Source organism: Arachis hypogaea, chromosome 6 (assembly GCF_003086295.3).
Source record: "Arachis hypogaea cultivar Tifrunner chromosome 6, arahy.Tifrunner.gnm2.J5K5, whole genome shotgun sequence".
In the NCBI taxonomy this organism is placed as follows: Eukaryota; Viridiplantae; Streptophyta; class Magnoliopsida; order Fabales; family Fabaceae; genus Arachis; species Arachis hypogaea.
The window spans coordinates 117,395,826-117,415,560 of NC_092041.1; the positions used below are offsets into that span (position 1 = coordinate 117,395,826).

Below are 19,735 nucleotides of genomic sequence, written 5' to 3' on the forward strand. Positions count from 1 at the left end.
AATGCTATTTTTTAAGTTAAGAGTAAGACTCAAACTAAAAACATCTAAATAAAAAAATTATATTATTTAAAAATATATTATTAATCATAGAACTGAATAAATATTCTATTTTAGAATAGAAAGAAGAAATAGAAATATTCTAGAAACTAGAAATACAAAAATAATTTGAAATTTTTTTTGGATTATTTTACTCAACTTACGAGTTGCTCAAAAAATCTGTTGATTTTGAACCACAGGATGAATAGTTATCATAGGTGATGAATTGATTTCTTACCGATGTCACTCTATTTTTGTTCGTCTATAATGATTGAGAAATCTACAAATCTCAATTGTATTTCTCAAATGGTATTTTTTTCTTCTTCTCCTATTCGATTGCATTTTCTTGGAAACTTAGGAAAATACTTTGTAAACATACGTATAAAAAGAACTTATTTCATTTAGCTTCTTTTTGTCCACTATAACTAGTTATTTCGATTTTCTACTTGATTCAAATTTCTAATATTCATAGACGAATTAATATAATTGGACAGATTATCAAACGCTAATTAATTATTTATTCATAATGGTGCATGTTGAATCTTCTTACTTGTTAGTGTATGAATATTAGGTCTGAAAATTTGTTGCGGTTTACATGACCACGTGTGGTCAATGCATATCATTACCTGGTCAATTTGGTGATATGATGACGTGACCTATATGAATTCTGTTCATGTATATTTTCCTCGTTTTAAATAAGTCTTTCTTTTAACCAATTTAAGTTGATGTAATGATTTAGTTTATTAATTTATTTAAATAAATATTAAAATTTTAAATTTTATTTTATTTTATGTATATAATAATTTATTGATCAATGATAAATTTTTAAATAAAATTTGAATCTGTAATAAATTAATTCTTAATATACTGATTGAAACTTAAATCTACAATAAATTAATTCTTAATATGCTGAATTGAAAATACTATAAAAAAGTATTTCTTTTATATAAATAAAATATAATTAGATTGTTTTTTATTTGTCTTTATACTGAATTTTTAGTCATCATAAATCAAATTCTAATTTTTTAAATCGAAAAATTTAAACTAATTAAAAAATATATAATTAATTATATCTTTAATATAATATCGATTTTTTTTTTACTATGAGTTTTGTTTTGTTTTGTTTTTCATATTAGAAGTGCTCGAAAAAGTATAGGTCTAATAAATAATCCCAGGATGGTTAGAAAATAGTTGAAATTTGAAGACATTAATTGCTCATGCTAGAAACTATAGTCATGCCATAATATTTATTATTAATTTTCTAATAACCAATTCTTCGTTCTTATGGCTGCAGATGAGCAGATCATACCCACGTGCGAATTACATGTAAATGTAATTAATATATGATAATGAACCTGCGTGCCATTAAAGACTACCTTGAACATCGACTTATCTATTTTTATTAAGGGCTACTTGTAATTCGGATCTTTTGTTTTTGGATTTTTTTAAAATTATTTTTGGATAGATAATGAATGTATGTACATGAACTCAGAAAAATAATAGCCACTAAAATCCCCTTTGATGCGCATGACGATACAATAAGAGTTACTACACACTATAAGAGAGACGATAGATATCACCCGCTATTTAGTGGCGGTTTGTGAAGCCACCGTTATTTATTAGTTTTGCGACGGTTGTACTGACGACGAATAGACGAAAGAACTTAGAATTTAACTACATTTTTAATTAAGTCTTTATATTTTTTTTAATTACGCCTTTACATTATTTTTAATTTTATAGTTAAATTATTTTCATATTAAAAATGTTAAAATTAACAGAATATTTTTTCTAAAATACATACAGTTAAAAATCTAGGTTTTTAATTATAAATATCTTTAATTTGCAAAAAAATATTCAGGTAATTTTAATATTTTTTACATTAAAAATGACGTAATTATAAAATTAAAAGTAGTATAGGGATCAATTAAAAAAAATAATAAAAATTTAATTAAAAATTTAGTAAAATTATAAAAACCGATAGAATAACTAAACCGATAAGATAATAGGAAGAAATTAAATGGCACTATTTAGTAGTTTGATTGCTTCTTAGTGTGACGGGATCTCATGTCACGGAGTCTCTTCTCTTCTGATAGTAATTTTGCAAACCTGATTAACAAAAAAATAAATAAAAAAAACCTCAAATCTGTTAGTAATAATACTTCTATAATTTGTCACTTAATTTTTAATAGGCGTATGTAATTTAATATAATATTATTTCTTAAATTTAATTTTATTTTGTGTTTTGCCTAGTTTAACCTTTTGAGAGCTTCTTCATTGGTTTCTCCTTTGTCTAGTGGCTCAAATCGACCATTCTTCAAATTAACCCTAGAGACTGGTTTCTTCAACAAATTTTCACCAATTTGGCAAAGCCTCTCCAAGTTCTCCTTAGAAGATATGTCAACTGAAGAATCAGTTCCTGTCAATGTATCATCCTGCATAATAATATGTTCAACAAATTAAATTTAATATAATCACTTATGCTTAATGAATTAATATTTAACTTTTTTACTAAAAAAATATATATGCATATATGCTTTTATAATTTTTTTGTTTTCAACGGTATTTTCAGTTTGACAGACTAAGGACTAATTCGTTGCGAATCTGAACTCAATTTAAGAGTTTTTTGCTAGCTAATAAGTTGCTGCAAAGCGAAATTCAAACTTCTAACACTTATTTAAACGGATTAATCAACTAATTACTATATCAAACTAAGTTATTTTTATAATATTTAATTTTAATGCACTCTCGTTACAAAGTAATTTTATACGTGTATTTAACTACGTAACACCGTATCAATAAAAATAATTATTGTTTACATAATTATGTAAATAGTGGTCCAATATAATAAATATAATTAAATGATTATGAAAAATATTTTACGGTTTCAATGATTTTACCTGAATTCGAAGGTAATTTTCTTTGAAATGAAGTGCTTGAGTGAGAGCAGCTAAGTGAAAATCAACCATATCGCCACTTGATTGAGAAAAAATATTAATTAAAGGACTGGTACCACTATAGGTTAGCCAATCCAATAGTCCCCATTTGGCTGCCTTTTTTGCATTGAATTTTCCATCATTTTTGGCTGCTCCTGTCCCTATTGAAATAATTAGGAAGCGACCATAGTCTGTAGGTTTAATGGCCAAGAAATCTGTATTTTCATCAATGATTTGCTTTGTTATTTGATTCATGGCAAGTAAAGTCTGCATGCATCATCATAAATTACAAAAATTAAAAAAATAAAAAAGAATTAGTACACTAGTTAAATTCTAAAGTTAAAAATAAAAAACTATAAAAATACTGGATTATAATATCATCTGTATTAGTAATTTTTATGTATCATTTGTGTATAAACGTTTTTACATAAATTTTTTATTGTACATTTTGAATTCTATCACATGTTTACATACGAATGAACTGACTAATCAAAATTGATCGAGATTATATGGAAACTAAACTAATATAATAACTTAAAAAATATAAATATAAATAAGAATTTATACCGGATTATTGGCACAAACACCACCATCAATGAGGTTAAATTCATGTAGATTTCCATTTGAATCCTTGTTGGTGAAGTGATGGGCAGGGAGATAAGTAGGTGCAGCTGATGTGCTAATGCATATATCTGATAGTTTAGCATCAAAGCCAGGAGAATTCTTAATCTGCATATCAATGATTGTTCTCAGATCTTGTTAGGGTTTATTTATTTGGTGCATTGATTTCATCATTAATTTATTTTAGAAAAGTATAGATAAACAAATTTTTAATCAATCCATTTTAAACAACCGTAATTAATAAAATGAGACCTGATAAGATGAGAAAATAGTTGGTTGTAAACATTTGATGTCAAAAGTGGGAATGACAACATTGGTGATTGTCTGGTGCAAACGAATGTCTCCAAGTTTATTTCTAATCACTCTCTGCAAGTATTTTCCATCATATTTTGGTCCTCCCAATTGTCTAATTACCTTTGCCATCAGTGTTCCACGCAGGCCCCTGTAATAAGAATTTTAGTCACTTATTAAACTGGTTATATAAATTGAATTTATATTTTGATTAGTATCCAATTTAATTAAATTAGTTTTGAATTTTGTTCCGAACTAGCTAGTTACTCAAACTCAAATTTTTAAATAGAAAATCAGGTGTAAGTACTTTATTTACCCATTTTCAATTTTAGTTAAGTTTAAAATTTTTTTAGTTAAAATTTTTAGTAGGATCACCCAATATTTGGTTCTCATACTATATATAAAATAATAAATACAATTTTTTTAAGAATTTAATTTTAATACACTGCTAATGTAAAGTAATTTTACACGTGCATACATCCAATTACGTAACGTCATATCATAAAAAATAATAATTATTTTTATTATTGATCATATGAATAACTAATCATCCAACAAAACCAACGTGATTACACCACAACTATAAGACATCAAAATTAACTCATACTTTAAATAAGTAAAATTCTCTCAAAACAAGTAAGTTTTGAATGTAAGAGTTTATATTTGTCTTTTTGTGAAAAATTAACACATGATCTTTCTTTTTGCTTAAAAAGAATTGGGAGAATATTAAAAAATTAAGACTTGTGATTATTCGATGATTAAATTGGTGCACATGTAACCTTTCAAAGATTATGTATTCCTCCAAAAATGAATGACAAGAAATGACCTATATTGTGGAAAAATTTTTGGGCAGTGCTCCAAGTAAAATGGTTTGATATCTTTAGCAGCAAAAAGTGGACGGTTATGTTTATCTGGAGCAGTTAACATAGCAGTTACAAGACCTCCAGTGCTTGTTCCCGATATCATATCAAAATAATCTGCAAGTCTTGCATCTTCACCATCTAACTCCTACATATGCATAGTGGTGGGAACATTATTTAATGTCAAATTTATGGTGAAAATTCAAGTGAAGTCGACTTCACGTGAAGTTGATACCTGAGAGTCGTTAGATGATTTGACTGGTTTGACTGAATTTTCATCTAACGGCTCTTAGATATCAACTTCACGTGAAGTCGACTGCACTTGAATTTCTACCATGAATTTACTCTTAGAAAAGAGAACTAATGATACATAAGACGTGACAATTTTTTAAAAAATTATAATCCAAATTTATCAAAGGTGAAAATTCAGGAATACAGTTGACTTCATGTAAAGTTGATAGCTAAGCGTTATTACATGACAATTTAATCAAATCTATCAAATCATTTAACGACTCTCAACTATCAATTTCGTATGAAGTTAACTACACCTGAGTTTCCACCTTATAATACTCTTACGAAATAGGTGGTATATATGAATGCAACATTATGATTTTAGGGGTTTAATTCAATCTGTTCATAACACTAAATATAGTCCAAATTACTTTCATTTTGATTAACAAACATATAGCTGCTACTATTTTAGAAAAATTATTTAATTTTAATAAAAAAATAGAAGATATATATACAAATGATTTCATATATATACCTGAAGCTGTGATTCAATCAAATTAAGAATAGTAGCAGAAATAATTCCCCTAATACCACCTCCATCAATGCTGAGAATGGTAATTAAGTTCCCATAAGTTGGGGGCTGATGATCATGAATTTGTTCAGTAGATGATTTTGATCGCTCCATGGAATATATAGAGAAACTAACTTAGGATTTTTAAAACTATATATCTTAAGCTAATAATGATTCAGGTTTTGCTATGATTCAGGACTTATAGTAGTGGCTATATTTATAGTGGCAAGAACCTTTGATTTCTGGTCAATTTTTAAATTCCGTATCAAATTTCACACGGTCCAAACAAATTGCAAATTAAATCGTACCACCATAGATGAGTTAAGAGAGTTATTATCAACTGCCTAATTTTCCACACCAATTAGACAAACTTAGCTTTTACTATGTAGCAGTGAAAGTCCTTAATTAAGGGGTTAAGGAACTTCATATATAACTAATTAAAATTAGGTCTATACCGTCGCTATTTGTTGTGACGGTTTACATACCCAAGTACGTGTGACTTAGGAACTTCATAATTTAATTATTAGTGGTCAATGCATATCACTTGGTTAATAATAATTAATGACCACACACATTTCGTAATAATCGGTTTCTGAATAAGATAAGAGTTAATAACATGTGTTAAACATGTGAGACGAGCTTACTTTAATTTATTTGGAATGTATACGCAAGAGGCACACAAGATATCACATATTAGCTAATATATATATATATATATATATATATATATATATATATATATATATATATATATAGTTAGTTAGTTAGGCACTTAGCCAGACAATATATCTTGTAGAAGTTGATTTTGATACAATGTAAAAATTTTATATAATTGTTTAATTAAATTTAAATATTTAAATAATTTTTTAAATATTAAATTTAAAATTTAGTATAAATATAAAAATATAACATTGATTATTTTTATAAAATTATTTTATACTAATAATACATGTATGAAAATTAACTTCATGTATTTGGATGCACAATAAGAGTTCTGTATGGCAACATAAAAATTAATGAAAGAGATCACATATAATTTTAATTACTTAGATGCAATAATAATTCATCATCGGAAGGTTATCAGGTGTACCGGGAACACCGGTGTTCCAGTTGTTTTAACCGTTGATCTGAATTATAAAAATATATTAATTAAAATCAACGGTTAAAACAATAGGAACACCGGTGTTCCTAGGTACACCTGATAACTTTCCTTCATCATCGGATATATATTATTATGCATGTGAGGTTATTATAAGCCAGCTTCTAGAGTATGATCATATATTCTGTTTTGAACGAGAATTGTATAATTCACCATACATTGTCTGAATTACTGGTTAGATATTAAATTTTGTATTATATTATGGATTTTTTTAGTGATAAGTACTTTTTTCATCTTTAAATTTTGAGGTCAAAATTAAAATCGTTTCTGACTTTTTTTCTTATTAAAATCATTTCCAACGTTACAAAATGTTATAAAATCGTCTTTTTTTACTTCAATTTTATTTTTTTTACCAAATTACCCTTAATAAATAATAAAAATAATTAAAAAATTAAAACAAAACTTAACCCCCCAACCCCCGCACTTCCTCACCGTAACCCCCACCCCTCACCCCACTCCCTTACCCCCTCACCGTCCTCACCCGCCCACCCCCTTACCCCACTCCCTCATCCACTCACCCCCCACTGTAACCCCCACCCCCACCCCACCCCCTTATGCTGTCGTTTGGACTGTCTCGGAGATGCACCCGCCGTCGCCCCTGCGTCCAACCTGCAGCCACCGGCCGTCACAAGCTTGCATGGAGGCACTGCCGTTGCCGTCCAGCTCCCGACCCTTCGCTGTTCGCTGTTCGAATTCTCCCTGCCTCTTTCTGAAGCCTCCACTTGCCCCTACAGTTCTGCTTTTCTATTTTTATTTTCTGTCTTCTGCTTCTATTTTTGTTTTTGTTATTGTTTCACCATTGTTGATTCACCATTCATAATTGTTGTTATTAATTTATTATTGGTGATACTAATTCTGATTATAGTAAATTAGTAATTACTTTTGATTATAGTAATTATATGATGATGATTTGGCTATGGTGGCAGTGGTGATGGTGGTGAGGAAAGGAAAAGTGAGGAGGTGCGAAGGGAAAGAAGTGATGGTGAAGAGTAGAAGAAGATTAGCCAAGGCTTCCTTCTCTTTCTCTGTTATTCGTTCTTCCTATTTTTCTTTTTTCGTGTTTTAATTTTTGAAGAACATATACATGATTGATGATGGATTGTTGCTAATTTTGTAATTATTGATGTTGGATTGTTGATTTATTTTGTGATTGATGTTGTTGCTGAATTTTTTATTTATTTTATGATTAAGAGTAAATGATGAGGGAGAGTAAGAGTCTTGGGGAGGGAGAGAGAGAAAGAGGCCTAATGATGAAGAAGGGAGTAAAAGGTTTGGTGATGAAGAAAGAAATTGGGGGGTTTATGGGCTAGTGGTGACGAAGAATGGGGGTGAAAGTGAGGGGTGGGGGTTATAATGAGGGGGTGAGAGGGGGGGTGGAGGGGTTACGGTGAGGGAGTTGGGGGTGTTAGGTTTTGTTTTATTTTTTTAATTATTTTTATTATTTAATAAAGATAATTTGGTAAAAAAATAAAATTGAAGTAGAAAATGACGATTTTATAATGTCTTGTAACGTTGAAGATGATTTTAATAAGAAAAAAGGTCAAGAATAATTTTGATTTTGACCTCAAATTTTAAGAATGAAAAAAGTACTTATCCTAATTTTTTTATAGTATCTATTATTATATTATATTTTTTTTGCAAATAAAATTTAAATTTAAGATTTTTAGGTTTTAAAAATTAGATATTCTATATTATATCATAAAATTATTTTAAAAAAATTAAATTAATAAAATAATATAAATAAATAATTATATCTCTAATAAAATTAAAGCATTTGAAATTAAAGAAAACTCACATATTCAAATCATAGAAAAATTACACGAAAAGAAAAACAACGAGTGTCAAATTTATTGTCCGATTAAATTAATTTTTGGAATGATTTTCTAATTTTCTTTGGATGGGTTGAAAATTGAAATAGCTTTAAAGTTTAAACTCGTTAAATAAAAAAAGGGAAAAACGATATAGATGTCTTTTTGTTTTTGTTTTTAGTTTAGTTTAGGTTTTTTTTTTTTGGTTTTTCATGGTATTATATTTTTGGTCTGAATAGATATGTAATTATATTAAAGGAAAGGTCCAATTTCCAAAGGCCCAAAAAGCAACAAACCATGTCTTCAGCAAGAAAATTAAAAGCCACTGAAAGGTATACCAAAAAAAAAAAAAAACCCACTGAAAGGTTCTTTGAAGCAATTGGCATATTCCAGAGACCAAATGTAGAAAATTAAACAAGTGTTGATCTACAATGCTCCATTTCTAACTCAACAAAATAGAATAAGAGAGATATGGTCTCTCCCGCCATATTCGCCTCTAACCTCTCCATCTTCATTTCCTACACAAAGAGACTCAAAGTCAATCAAATCAAATACCATACCAACTTCCTTCCTCTCTCAACCCCCAAAACCCCTTCTTTCACTTCCTTTTTTAATTCTTCCAATCACAATTTATTACTCTAAAACCATTTTTGTTTTTCTTCTTTTTTTCATACACAAAGAGAGAGGGAATATAAAAAAAAAAGAAAAAAATATGCACCGAATTTGTTCTAGAACGCGACCCCTTCTTCGCCTCCCTCGTCAAAGAAGTATTTCTTCAGAATCACAATCACCTTCTTCTTCCTCTTCTGCTTCTTCTTTTGCTAATAATAATAATAATCAAAACGGTGAAAATGATATTAACATTAATCTTCGAAATTCCCAAAATGTCCCTCCACCTGTTCCTCGCATTAACAACCGTCTCTTCATTCAGCACTCTCCTTCACGCGCCTCCGCAATCGCCCTCTCCGCCGCCGTAGTCTCCGCGGTCGTCGCCTCCATCACGCTTTTCAACTCGCAGCAGAAATCCGATCATCACCACCATGGCAACGGAGGTGGTGCTCTCGAGAATGCAGCGCAGAAGTCTGCGGACTCGCTCGGGAAGATCTTCCACCACGCGCAGCGGACGGGAGCAGCTGCCGCCGTGCTGTGGCAATCGCTGCGGTCGGTATTGTCGTCGGCGAACCACGAGGTACGGTCAGGGTTTGAGATAAGAGTCGCGGCGCTGCTCGCTGATATAGCCGCTGCGAATTCTGGACGCAGGGCGGCGATCGTTGGAGCTGGCGGAGGCGCCGTCGTGGATTGGCTGTTGGAGTCTGTGACGTCTCCCAAGGATGGCGGCGGTGCACAGGCGGAGTCGGCGAGGGCGCTGGCATACCTTATTGCGGACCCTAACGTCTCTGCTGCCGTGCTTGGAAGGCCTCACGCCATTCCCAAACTTCTGAGGTTCATCTTCTCGTGCCAGCCTCGGCGGAATTCCAAGAACAAGAAGGTAAATTTTGATTATGTGTTGTAAGGTTTTTTTATTTGTGCATTGTGTTATGTAAGCATCCTGTTAACGGCGTTTTGTACTAGCTTATTTTAGCTTGAACGCAGATTTTAGAGAAATAATCAGTTAATTCCAAGATATACATATCACTAAGCTTGATTGGTACTGTTAGGATTAGGATTTGCATATGCATGTGTATTTCAATTATGTTTTTAGTGTAGGAGTGTTTGAGTCATGTTATAAATGCAGATATATAACAAAATCTCTCTGTAGCTGTGGGATTTTGTTAGTAGTGCACTAAGGACACAAGTTTAGGAATAATACTAGTTAACAAGCTTATTTTGTTTTATGCTTCAAAGTGTGAAATGCAGCTTCCCAAGGTGATACTGATACCTCTCCGAAAGGAACCTGCGCTTTCCTTAATTATATCTTGCTTTGTTTTATTTGCTCGAGATGTAATGTATAATTAAGTAAAGTATACTTTTTGTCCCTAATGTTTGCGATTTTCTTCAAAAATAGCTCTAATGTTTAATTTCATTCAATTTTGTTCTTAACTTTTTTGGTTCATTAAATTTTAACTTTAACGTTTTTTATTTGTGTCAAAACTATGCCTGGATATTTTTAATTTTGTCTCTAACGTTTTAGATGGATTTAACATTTAGGCATAATTTTGACATGAAAAAATGTTAGAGACAAAATTGAATGGATTAAACGTTTGGGGTGTGTTTGAAGAAAATCACAATGTTATGGACAAAAAGTATACTTTACCCCATATAATCTGATCATTGTTTTTATATATCATATAATATATTTATTGGTTTCTCTGCCATGGATATGTTATATGAATGATAGCTTCAATCTAACTATTGTTGATTGTGCCCTTTTCTGATTTTGACATTGTATGTTGCGCTATTTGCTATGGCAGCAGCATTCAAGACACAGTGCGCTTGATATATCGGATTCTTTGAAGGGTAGGAGTATGCTGGTAGCTGCAATTATGGACATTGTTACATCCAGCTGCAACAATGCAGAACAGGTATCTTTTAAGCCGTCATTGCCTGGAAATGCTGAGACCAGGGACATTGCTGCTGCTCTACAAGTTATTGAGGAAGGGGGTTTGCACTTGGATGAGCCACCCGAAGATGATGATGGTGGTAGTGGTGACAGTGGAAAGAAAGGGATTGGAATCAAGATACTTGAAGGTGGTACCACTGTCTTAGGGCTTTCAAGGACCAGCTGTTTAATGCAGGTCAATATTTCTAATTCCAGCCACAAGGAACTGTTAAAGCATTATTATACTCCTAAATCACTCGTATATGAAAGTAAGTATGACAATTCATTAGCACAAGATGATATGTCCGCTGCTGTAGTTCCTGGTCTCTGGGATGATTTGCTTTATGAACATGTTGCTGTTCCTTTTGCATCCTGGGCATTGGCAAATTGGGCAACGGCTTCACAGTTGAATAGATCTCGGATTCAAGAACTAGACCAAGATGGAAACGCCATCATGTCTGCTTTATTGGCACCAGAGAGATCTGTCAAGTGGCATGCAAGTTTGGTGGCATGGTTGCTGTTAGAAGACTGCAATATGCCTTTGAATGATTCTATTTCTGATTGGAGTTCCAGTCTTCTTTCTACTATATCCCAGGCCTGCAAGCATGAAGACTTTTCACTGGCCAAGGTAGCTTTTTCTGCTTTTCTGTTATCTGTCGAGAGAAGTCCTGAGGCACAGAAGATAGTGATGGATAAAGGTTTAAATTCAATGAGAGACATTGCCAAGCAGACATCAAAGAATAAGCAAGTGCAAGAAGCAATGGCAAAGGCATTAGAACTACTCTGTACTGGGGACTTCCATTTGTCTCTTGAGGAGGGTCAAAAATGGTCAGGCATTCTTCTTCCTTGGGTTTTTGGAACATTTTCCTCTAATGCTATACAATCTTCAGCCATAAAGATTCTTTCTCAGATATTAGAAGACCATGGACCAAAAGCTGTGCCAGTTTCTCAAGGATGGTTAGTCATGCTGCTAAATGAAGTGCAAAGTTCCATCAAGAAATCAAATGATAAACAAACCAGTCAACCTAAAAGTGATAATGTGAAGGTATGGGAATGATTTTGTTCTTTCTGTTACATGATGATTTATATGCATTGAACTCAAAAATGACATTTCATGTTGTAATCGCGCTGTTGCAATTCCAAGTCAACAGTTTAATATACCTGTGTCAACCTTTGCAGACCTTAATCAATCACTCCAATATTGCTTCTGCTGCACAAGTTGCAAATCAGCTAGCTAGTGCAGTTGTTATTCTGTCTGCAAAACAATTGAAAACTACTTCCAATACTGCGGATGCATCCCCGCTGGCTGATTTTCTTGCTCTGGATCCTTTAGCAGCAGCATTTAAAAATTTGAAAGTAGATAGTTTGCCTAAATTAGATGCTGCAGATTCTGCTGTAGCTACCTTGAAAGGGATTAAGGCTTTGACTGAAGTTTGTTATGAAGACTCTCTTTGTCAGGAGATGATTGTTGATTTTGGAATCTTATGTTTGCTAAGGCGGTTTTTGTTGAATGATGATTATGAAAAGCTGGCTGCAATTGAGGCATATGATGCATCATCTAGAGCACATGACGGGCAGGGGAGGAAATCCAATGGCAATGGAGAACCACCTATCTCTGATGCGAAAGATTCATCTAGTCTCCGAGTTCCACCTACAGCTCATATCCGCAGGCATGCTGCTCGGCTGTTGACCGTTCTTTCTCTTCTTCCCAAAGTGAAGAAGTTTATTATAGCTGATAAAACTTGGTGCAAATGGCTTGATGATTGTGCTAATGGGAGAATCCCAGGTTGCAGTGACCCTAAACTACAAAGCTATGCGAGGGCCACAATCCTAAATATTTTTTGTAATGACCAGCTTAATGGAACACCTGATAATGGAAGCCATAAGGATGGTGGTGTAACAAGTAATAATGACTTCTGCCCTCGGTATGACGACATGATATTCTTGATAAATCCTCATCTTCCTCACTGGAGGTGTCCCAAAAAAACAAATGGACAAGATGATTCCTCAGAAGACATATCTAAGGCTACTTCCGCTAAAAATTCATCTAAAAGAAAGCTAGATGCAAATACTCCTGCCATAGATGTAGTTTTTGTCCATGGCCTCCGTGGTGGGCCTTACAAAACATGGCGCATATCCGAGGACAAATCCTCAACTATGCATACCCTGGTGGAGAAGATTGATGAGGAGGCAGGAAAGCTTGGAACCTTTTGGCCTAGTGAATGGCTTTCCAGTGATTTTGCTGAGGCTCGCATGTTTTCTCTCAAATACAAGGTTTTCCATAGTAAAGCTTAAGATGTTTCTATAAAAACTTAAAAAGAGATCATGAAATATTTGCCTTAGTTAGACCCTGACATGTTTGGTTTCTGAATCTTGAATTATTCATTGTTGTTAGCTCTAAAAGCTTTATTAGAGCTTGTTTTGTGTGGGATCCCCTTCTTCTACATCTAACTCTCAAGTAAATGCTTTATGCAGACTAACCTCACACAGTGGTCTGGAGCTAGCTTGCCGCTTCAGGTTATATATTTTTTTTCCTCCACACTTTATTTATAATTATATTAGTGGATTAAGAAATGGAGTCATTTTATTTTCTTCATCACTATCGTGACTTTTTAGACTTCTTTGAAGTTGTGAAAACTTTGCTGTGTGCAATACCAGGATTTCATCCTCGATGAGCCTTTTTAGGGTTTGTAGAAAATTATCAATTTTAAACCTATACTTAATAAACTGGCTTGCCAACCTTGCTTCAGTTGCTCTTTAAGGCCCTACTATCACATATATGATAGTTTTATATTATAGAATGGATGCTGTCAAAACTAGCACTATTCTGAAATACATTGGTTTATATAATAAGATTTTTGTTTTAAAAAAATTTGGTCCTCGTTTTAAAGTTATACTTATTGTTCAATTGGAGGGATTATAACTTGTGAGATTCTTTCTACATTATTCAGTTTGACATAATTTTGATAGTTATCATCTGGCTTGCAAATTAAGGGCACATGACAGTGACAACTTCCACTGCAACTACTCTGAACCGGAATATAGTAAAAAGGAACCAACATGGTTTTTATTTTATTTTTTAATTTTGCAGGAAGTTAGTTCGATGCTCTTGGAGAAGCTTGTTGCTGCAGGAATTGGGGATCGGCCTGTTGTTTTTGTTACTCACAGGTTGGTATGGCTACCGGATTTTTCACATTGCATGTTTAAACACACTGCACTTAGCCTTCTATACATTCATGAGTTGAATGATGCACGCAGAGGAAGTTTTTGCCATTTTTGGTAGTGCAAGTAGCTCAAGCTTAAGAGATTGCTTTATTGACTGTGGAATTGCAGTTTTCATATCTTTGCATCTCATCATTTGTTGAATTTTATAATGTGCCTCATACTGTGTTTTCCCTTGTTCCCTTTGTGGTTTTTTTTTCTCTACTTTGCAGTATGGGGGGCTTGGTTGTGAAGCAGATCCTTTATAAAGCAAAGGAGGAAAGACATGATAATCTTGTGAAAAATACAAAAGGAATTGTAAGTTTGAACTCCTTAATTATATGCTTAAGAAATGACCGTTTCTGTTGATTTATTCTTTAGTTCGGTTTTAGGTGTTTTATAGCTGCCCACATTTTGGTAGCAAACTTGCAGATATGCCTTGGCGAATGGGCCTTGTGCTACGTCCTGCTCCAACGGTTAGTATCAGAAGTCACTTGTTAACATTCGACTATGTATGATTGTTTAATCTTTCTCATTGCTACGTTTGAAAGATCTTTAAGAGTTTTTAATGTTTAATAGATTGGGGAGCTAAGAAGTGGGTCTACAAGATTGATACAGCTTAATGACTATATTCGTCACCTTCACAAGAAAGGGATGCTTGATGTTCTCAGTTTTTGCGAGGTGGTCAGCAGTTCATAGCGTTTTCTGTTTGTGTATGCGTTGTCTTTTTTTGAGTTTAATGCTGGCTGTTTTTGCAGACGAAGGTAACTCCAATTGTTGAAGGTTATGGTGGATGGGCCTTCCGACTGGAAATTGTACCAATCGAGTCTGCATATCCAGGATTTGGGGAACTAGTTGTAAGTATATTATGAAATCGCAGATGAAAATGAATTCAATAATTTATTTGCAGTATTGCAATTTAATTTATTTTCTACGTATCTTCAAATTTTTGAAACAGGTATTGGAGTCAACAGATCATATAAATTCTTGCAAGCCGTTGAGCCGCGCAGACCCTTCATATATAGAGACATTGAAGTTCTTACAGAAATTGAGAGCATTCTATACTTGAGCTTGTGATGATGCTTCTTTGCGAGATTTGTAAATACTTCTGAAAAGAGTTCAGCTAGGTGTACGGTTTACACGGCTTCTGGTGTGCGACATTCGCATGTCAACTGCATGAGAAGTTCATAGATCTTATGGTTAGATCTGATCGTAGCATGATAGCATTAACAAGTTTAGGACTGACAAATTTCTTGCAAGCCTTCTCATTTGTTTTTTGGCTTGGCCTTAGTTGTACATTTCCATTCCCCAATCATTCATTTGTTGCTTCAAATTTTCATGAACCTTGTGTCTTGTAGGTCTGCTATTTTGGGGTTTGTAATCAGCGTCTCTTGTACATAATAAATAGGAAATATGATCATTACTTATGTATATATATCATTGATTATTGATTATTTTCACATAACAATCATATGTTGTTCTCTGCATAATTGCATTTGTCCTTCCCTATTTGCTCGCACAAGCTAGATGGTCTAGTACGAGGTTAACCTATTTCATTACACAGATTGAATTACCAACTTTTTTCCCCTTTGCGTGCATTCCAAAGTTAAATAATAATTATTATAAGACTGAACTGAAAACATTGTTGGGTTTCTTAAAAAAAAAATTTATTGCTTGTTGCCAACTTTAAATTCACTCTTTTATTTATTAAATATTATAAAAATAATAAAAAATGAGTTAAGATGATAAATGGTTTATAATTCAATAATTAAAAAAATTTGAATTCGAATCTTTAAAATAATATTTTTTATGAATTATATATAAAATTTAATTTCGATACATTATAACTAAATTTTGTAAATAATCATTCAAAAAATAGATATGATTGTATGTATTTTATACCGGCAGTAAATTAAAATTAAATTTTTATATATAATGAATTAAAAGATATTTTAAAAATATCATAAGCCTAGCACATATTCTGGAGAATCTATGAATAGCTTCAGTTAAGTGAGATTAATTTAGATTTGATATAATTTAGGTAGTGTTAAGTGTTATGCGAAAAAACGAACATAAAAGAGAAGAAAAGAAATTTGGGAAGCGAATTAAGATAGCAGAAGCAAAGCATGAGAGATGTTGCTAACGGCAAAAGCTCTTCAACCTCAACTATGCTTATCCACACCACCAACCACCATAACCACCTCCACCTCCTCAACTTCACCTTCCAAGAACCTCAACTTCATCACTAACACTCGTACCTTCTCCTTATGCTTATGCGCTCCCAATCCCAACGCTTCCACCACTACTCCTCCGTTGAAGAAGAGGAACAGGTACCGGAGGCTCTATCCTGGAGAGACAACCGGCATCACCGAAGAGATGAGGTTCGTTGCTATGAGGCTTCGCAACAACAATGCTACTCCCAAGTCCCCCGAAAACAAAGAAGAAGAATCATCATCATCCAACGGTCCTGCTTCTGACGCGTGGCATCCATCCGTTCAAGGCTTCCTCCGTTACTTGGTTGATTCCAAACTTGTCTTCAACACCGTCGAACGCATCGTCGACGACTCTGATCACGTCTCTTGTAAGCTTAATTCTTCATGTAGTTAACATAGATTGCGTTTCTTACCTTAATTTTTTTTAGTATTTTCACTATTTTGTCAATTTATCATAATTCGAATCTAAGTAATCGATTGCATAGATAGTAGCCAAATTAATTGAACTGGTAATTGAATTAATCCTCGAGAATGGCATGGATCAATAGGAGCATAATAGGATTGTTGAAACTTTTGAGTGTAAAAGCACTGCTATAGTGCTATTGCAGCTGTAGAAACTTCTGAAATTATAATGCTGTGATGCTGACAATAATTTCTATTAACGGTTGGTTGTTTTGGAGGGGAAAATTCGGTTGTGTTGACGACTTTCGTATTACAGATGCTTACTTTAGGAAAACTGGGTTGGAAAGGTCAGAAGGGATTGCAAAGGATTTGGAAGGGTTTGAGCAGCAAGGACTTGCGATTCCGAATCCTCGCTCGCCGGGACTGACTTATGCCAAATATTTGGAGGAACTTGCCGAGAGAAGCCCTCCCTTGTTTCTCTCCCATTTCTACAACATATATTTTTCTCACATAGCCGGTGGTCAGGTCATAGCAAAGCAGGTACAACGATTATACTCTTTGTCATCGTATCATTTTGTCATGAAACCACTCATCCCAAAAACTTAAGCTGATCGGAGGAGGCATCATGAATGATTATATCATCTCTAATACATTTTATCATATTTTGTTGATTTCAATTAACCATGTAAAAGTGATAGATAGCTTTGGTATCTATGAGCCTATGGATGATTTTTTTGTGTAGATGAATATAGATATGATAGAATATTTTTAGCTCCCTTGCAATCACCAATTCTACCAATTGGTGCCCTGAATTTCTTTGTGTATTTATGAGCTTCTGAAAGATTTTGTGGGTAAGATATATGAGTGCAAGAAGGCAACTTTCACCATTTTGCTCATAAAATAATTGAATAAATTCGTCACGTAATAAAACTTGCAACAATTAATCCTTTTTGTTCTCTTTTACCTGTCACTGTCACATTATTGGTACATCCCTAGATTAATATATCTGGATACATCCGTAGAACAAAAAGAAAGTGATAGATAAAAGGGAATTGAGAGAGTACTGTTTTATCAGTACTCTTTCTGAACAGACATAGTTAATGCGTGTAGGAGGTCTGCATCATTGCTGAACATGACCGAAAAGCTGATCATTTTGTTGTTTCTTTCAGGTTTCTCAAAAGATCTTCGAAGGGAAGGAGCTAGAACTCTATAGGTGGGAAGGTGATCCAGCGGAGTTGCTAAAGGGTGTTCGCGAGAATCTCAACATGCTTGCAGAGGTTAACTTCTAATAATCATTTTTACTTATAGCTTTTGCAAGTCAGCATCAAATTCAGATTCTGACACATTCATATTGCTTACTGGTGATTCTGGTTGATGCAGCATTGGCCTCGAGATGATAAAAACAAATGCTTAAGAGAAACAACCAAGTCATTCCGGTATTTGAGCCAGATTGTCCGTCTCATCATCTTATGAAGAGAGTTTTGTATCCTTTCCTTGTAACAACATTGACATTTTCCATGGTATGTCCTCTAGAAATACCTATTCTTCCCTTAACTAACTTTGATATTTTGGACTTTTAGTTAATGAAGGAGAGTTTATCCCAACTTAGTAATGCTTGATGCATTATTGGAAAATATATATATTCTTGGTACTTTCCTAGAAAATGATGATCATTGTCAATCAGAAAATGAAAAAAACATTTATTTTGCTTTTAGTGCTTAAACTGAAGAGAAAAAGAGAAAAAAATGGGGTAAATTACATTGACATTCAAAGAGTCAAGACAACATTACACTGACCTCTCCGAAGGTCAATATAGGCATGACAAATCAAGGGGTGCTATGTGTGAAATTTCAAGTGGGAAGGTCAATATAATTTACTAAAAGAAATTGATGCTTTCATATTTTAATGCACTAAAATATCCTTTTTTCTTGCATTTCAATGCAGGTATAGTTATGGTAATCTATTGTTTAGGCCTAAGTAATCATGGCAATCGGCATATGATGTGTTTTGGCAACCATTTTTCTCATAGCAAATATTGATAATGTTTTCATTTTTCTTAGCAGGTGCGTTATATTGGCTATGGATTTGGCCAACAAGATGAAGACCTCAAAAAGTTTTATATTATAGTTGTAGAGATATTCATCATCACTATAGTATTATTACTGAAGATATAAAGATTCTACTATGGCCGTTATTTCCAACTTGTGTCTTCTCTATGTGGCTTCATTTTTGGGATCAGCACATGAAATTTTTTTAGTAATTTGAATGTTATTAGTAGCTAATGAAATTCATGATTGCCATATGACTAGATAGGATTCCAAGCAAAGTTCGCAATTTTGTATAAATTGATTGGTAAATGATATGTAAGTGCCTCTGCAAACATTTAGAAAGTTTAGAAGCATGTTTTGTGTTTTGAATTGTGTATCGATTTAATGTTTATTTATGCGCCGTTAGCATAATGATATTTCACGTATACATTTAATTATATATTATTACATCAGCAAAAAATTTATTATGTTTTTATGTTTTGTGTTAATACTTAATACTTAATAGCCATATAAAAGGACGAATATGATTATAAAATATTTTACATCTTTGGTGCATTAAAAATATTTTCCCCCCTAAAAATATAATGTATAAGCTACCGAAGTTAAACAATAGTTGTACAAATTTATAATTCCGCCCGAGAATTATATGCTTACCTATGCAATTTGTGTAGTTTAGCGTTTAGTTATAAGTATATTAATATTTAATGAAACATAAGTATTTTTAATAATGATTTTGTGTTAAGAAAATTTCTTAACAATGATTTAGAACAATTTTAAACTTTATGTTTCTTACAGCTAATAATATTTATATGACTCTTCAAA

At 32.9% G+C, this 19,735-nt stretch overlaps 3 protein-coding genes across 9 annotated transcripts; 2 read left to right on the forward strand and 1 right to left on the reverse strand.

Moving 5' to 3' along the window:
* Positions 1–1,823: 1,823 nt before the first annotated feature.
* Positions 1,824–5,710, reverse strand: LOC112757920 (patatin-like protein 2). Its single transcript, XM_025806466.2, has 7 exons — positions 5,508–5,710; positions 4,708–4,889; positions 3,843–4,032; positions 3,537–3,698; positions 2,934–3,236; positions 2,293–2,468; positions 1,824–2,142 (listed from the first exon to the last, which is right to left on the reverse strand). The coding sequence occupies exons 1-7, from the start codon at positions 5,655–5,657 to the stop codon at positions 2,064–2,066; spliced, it is 1,242 nt and encodes a 413-aa protein (XP_025662251.1). The 5' UTR covers positions 5,658–5,710; the 3' UTR covers positions 1,824–2,063.
* A 3,198-nt stretch (positions 5,711–8,908) lies between these two features.
* LOC112756166 (uncharacterized) lies at positions 8,909–15,718 on the forward strand. Of its 6 annotated transcripts, none has more exons than XR_011862958.1 (10): positions 8,909–9,999; positions 10,925–12,094; positions 12,229–13,323; positions 13,525–13,566; positions 14,141–14,217; positions 14,484–14,568; positions 14,672–14,726; positions 14,830–14,931; positions 15,009–15,107; positions 15,209–15,718. XR_011862958.1 is itself a non-coding variant. In XM_025804624.2 (10 exons), exons 1-10 carry the CDS (start codon positions 9,223–9,225, stop codon positions 15,317–15,319), a joined length of 3,645 nt encoding a protein of 1,214 aa, XP_025660409.1. In that variant the 5' UTR covers positions 8,909–9,222; the 3' UTR covers positions 15,320–15,718. The 6 variants fall into 6 exon arrangements, 2 of the variants coding, with proteins under 2 accessions (XP_025660409.1, XP_025660410.1); XR_011862959.1 differs by having other exon boundaries at positions 14,683–14,726; XM_025804624.2 differs by having other exon boundaries at positions 10,922–12,094; positions 14,643–14,726.
* Positions 15,719–16,242: 524 nt separating this feature from the next.
* LOC112756167 (probable inactive heme oxygenase 2, chloroplastic) lies at positions 16,243–19,278 on the forward strand. Of its 2 annotated transcripts, none has more exons than XM_025804627.3 (5): positions 16,243–16,831; positions 17,182–17,405; positions 18,035–18,142; positions 18,246–18,385; positions 18,926–19,278. In XM_025804627.3, the coding sequence occupies exons 1-4, from the start codon at positions 16,384–16,386 to the stop codon at positions 18,336–18,338; spliced, it is 873 nt and encodes a 290-aa protein (XP_025660412.1). In that variant the 5' UTR covers positions 16,243–16,383; the 3' UTR covers positions 18,339–18,385; positions 18,926–19,278. The 2 variants fall into 2 exon arrangements, with proteins under 2 accessions (XP_025660412.1, XP_025660411.1); XM_025804626.3 differs by having other exon boundaries at positions 18,929–19,278.
* The last annotated feature ends 457 nt before the right edge of the window (positions 19,279–19,735 follow it).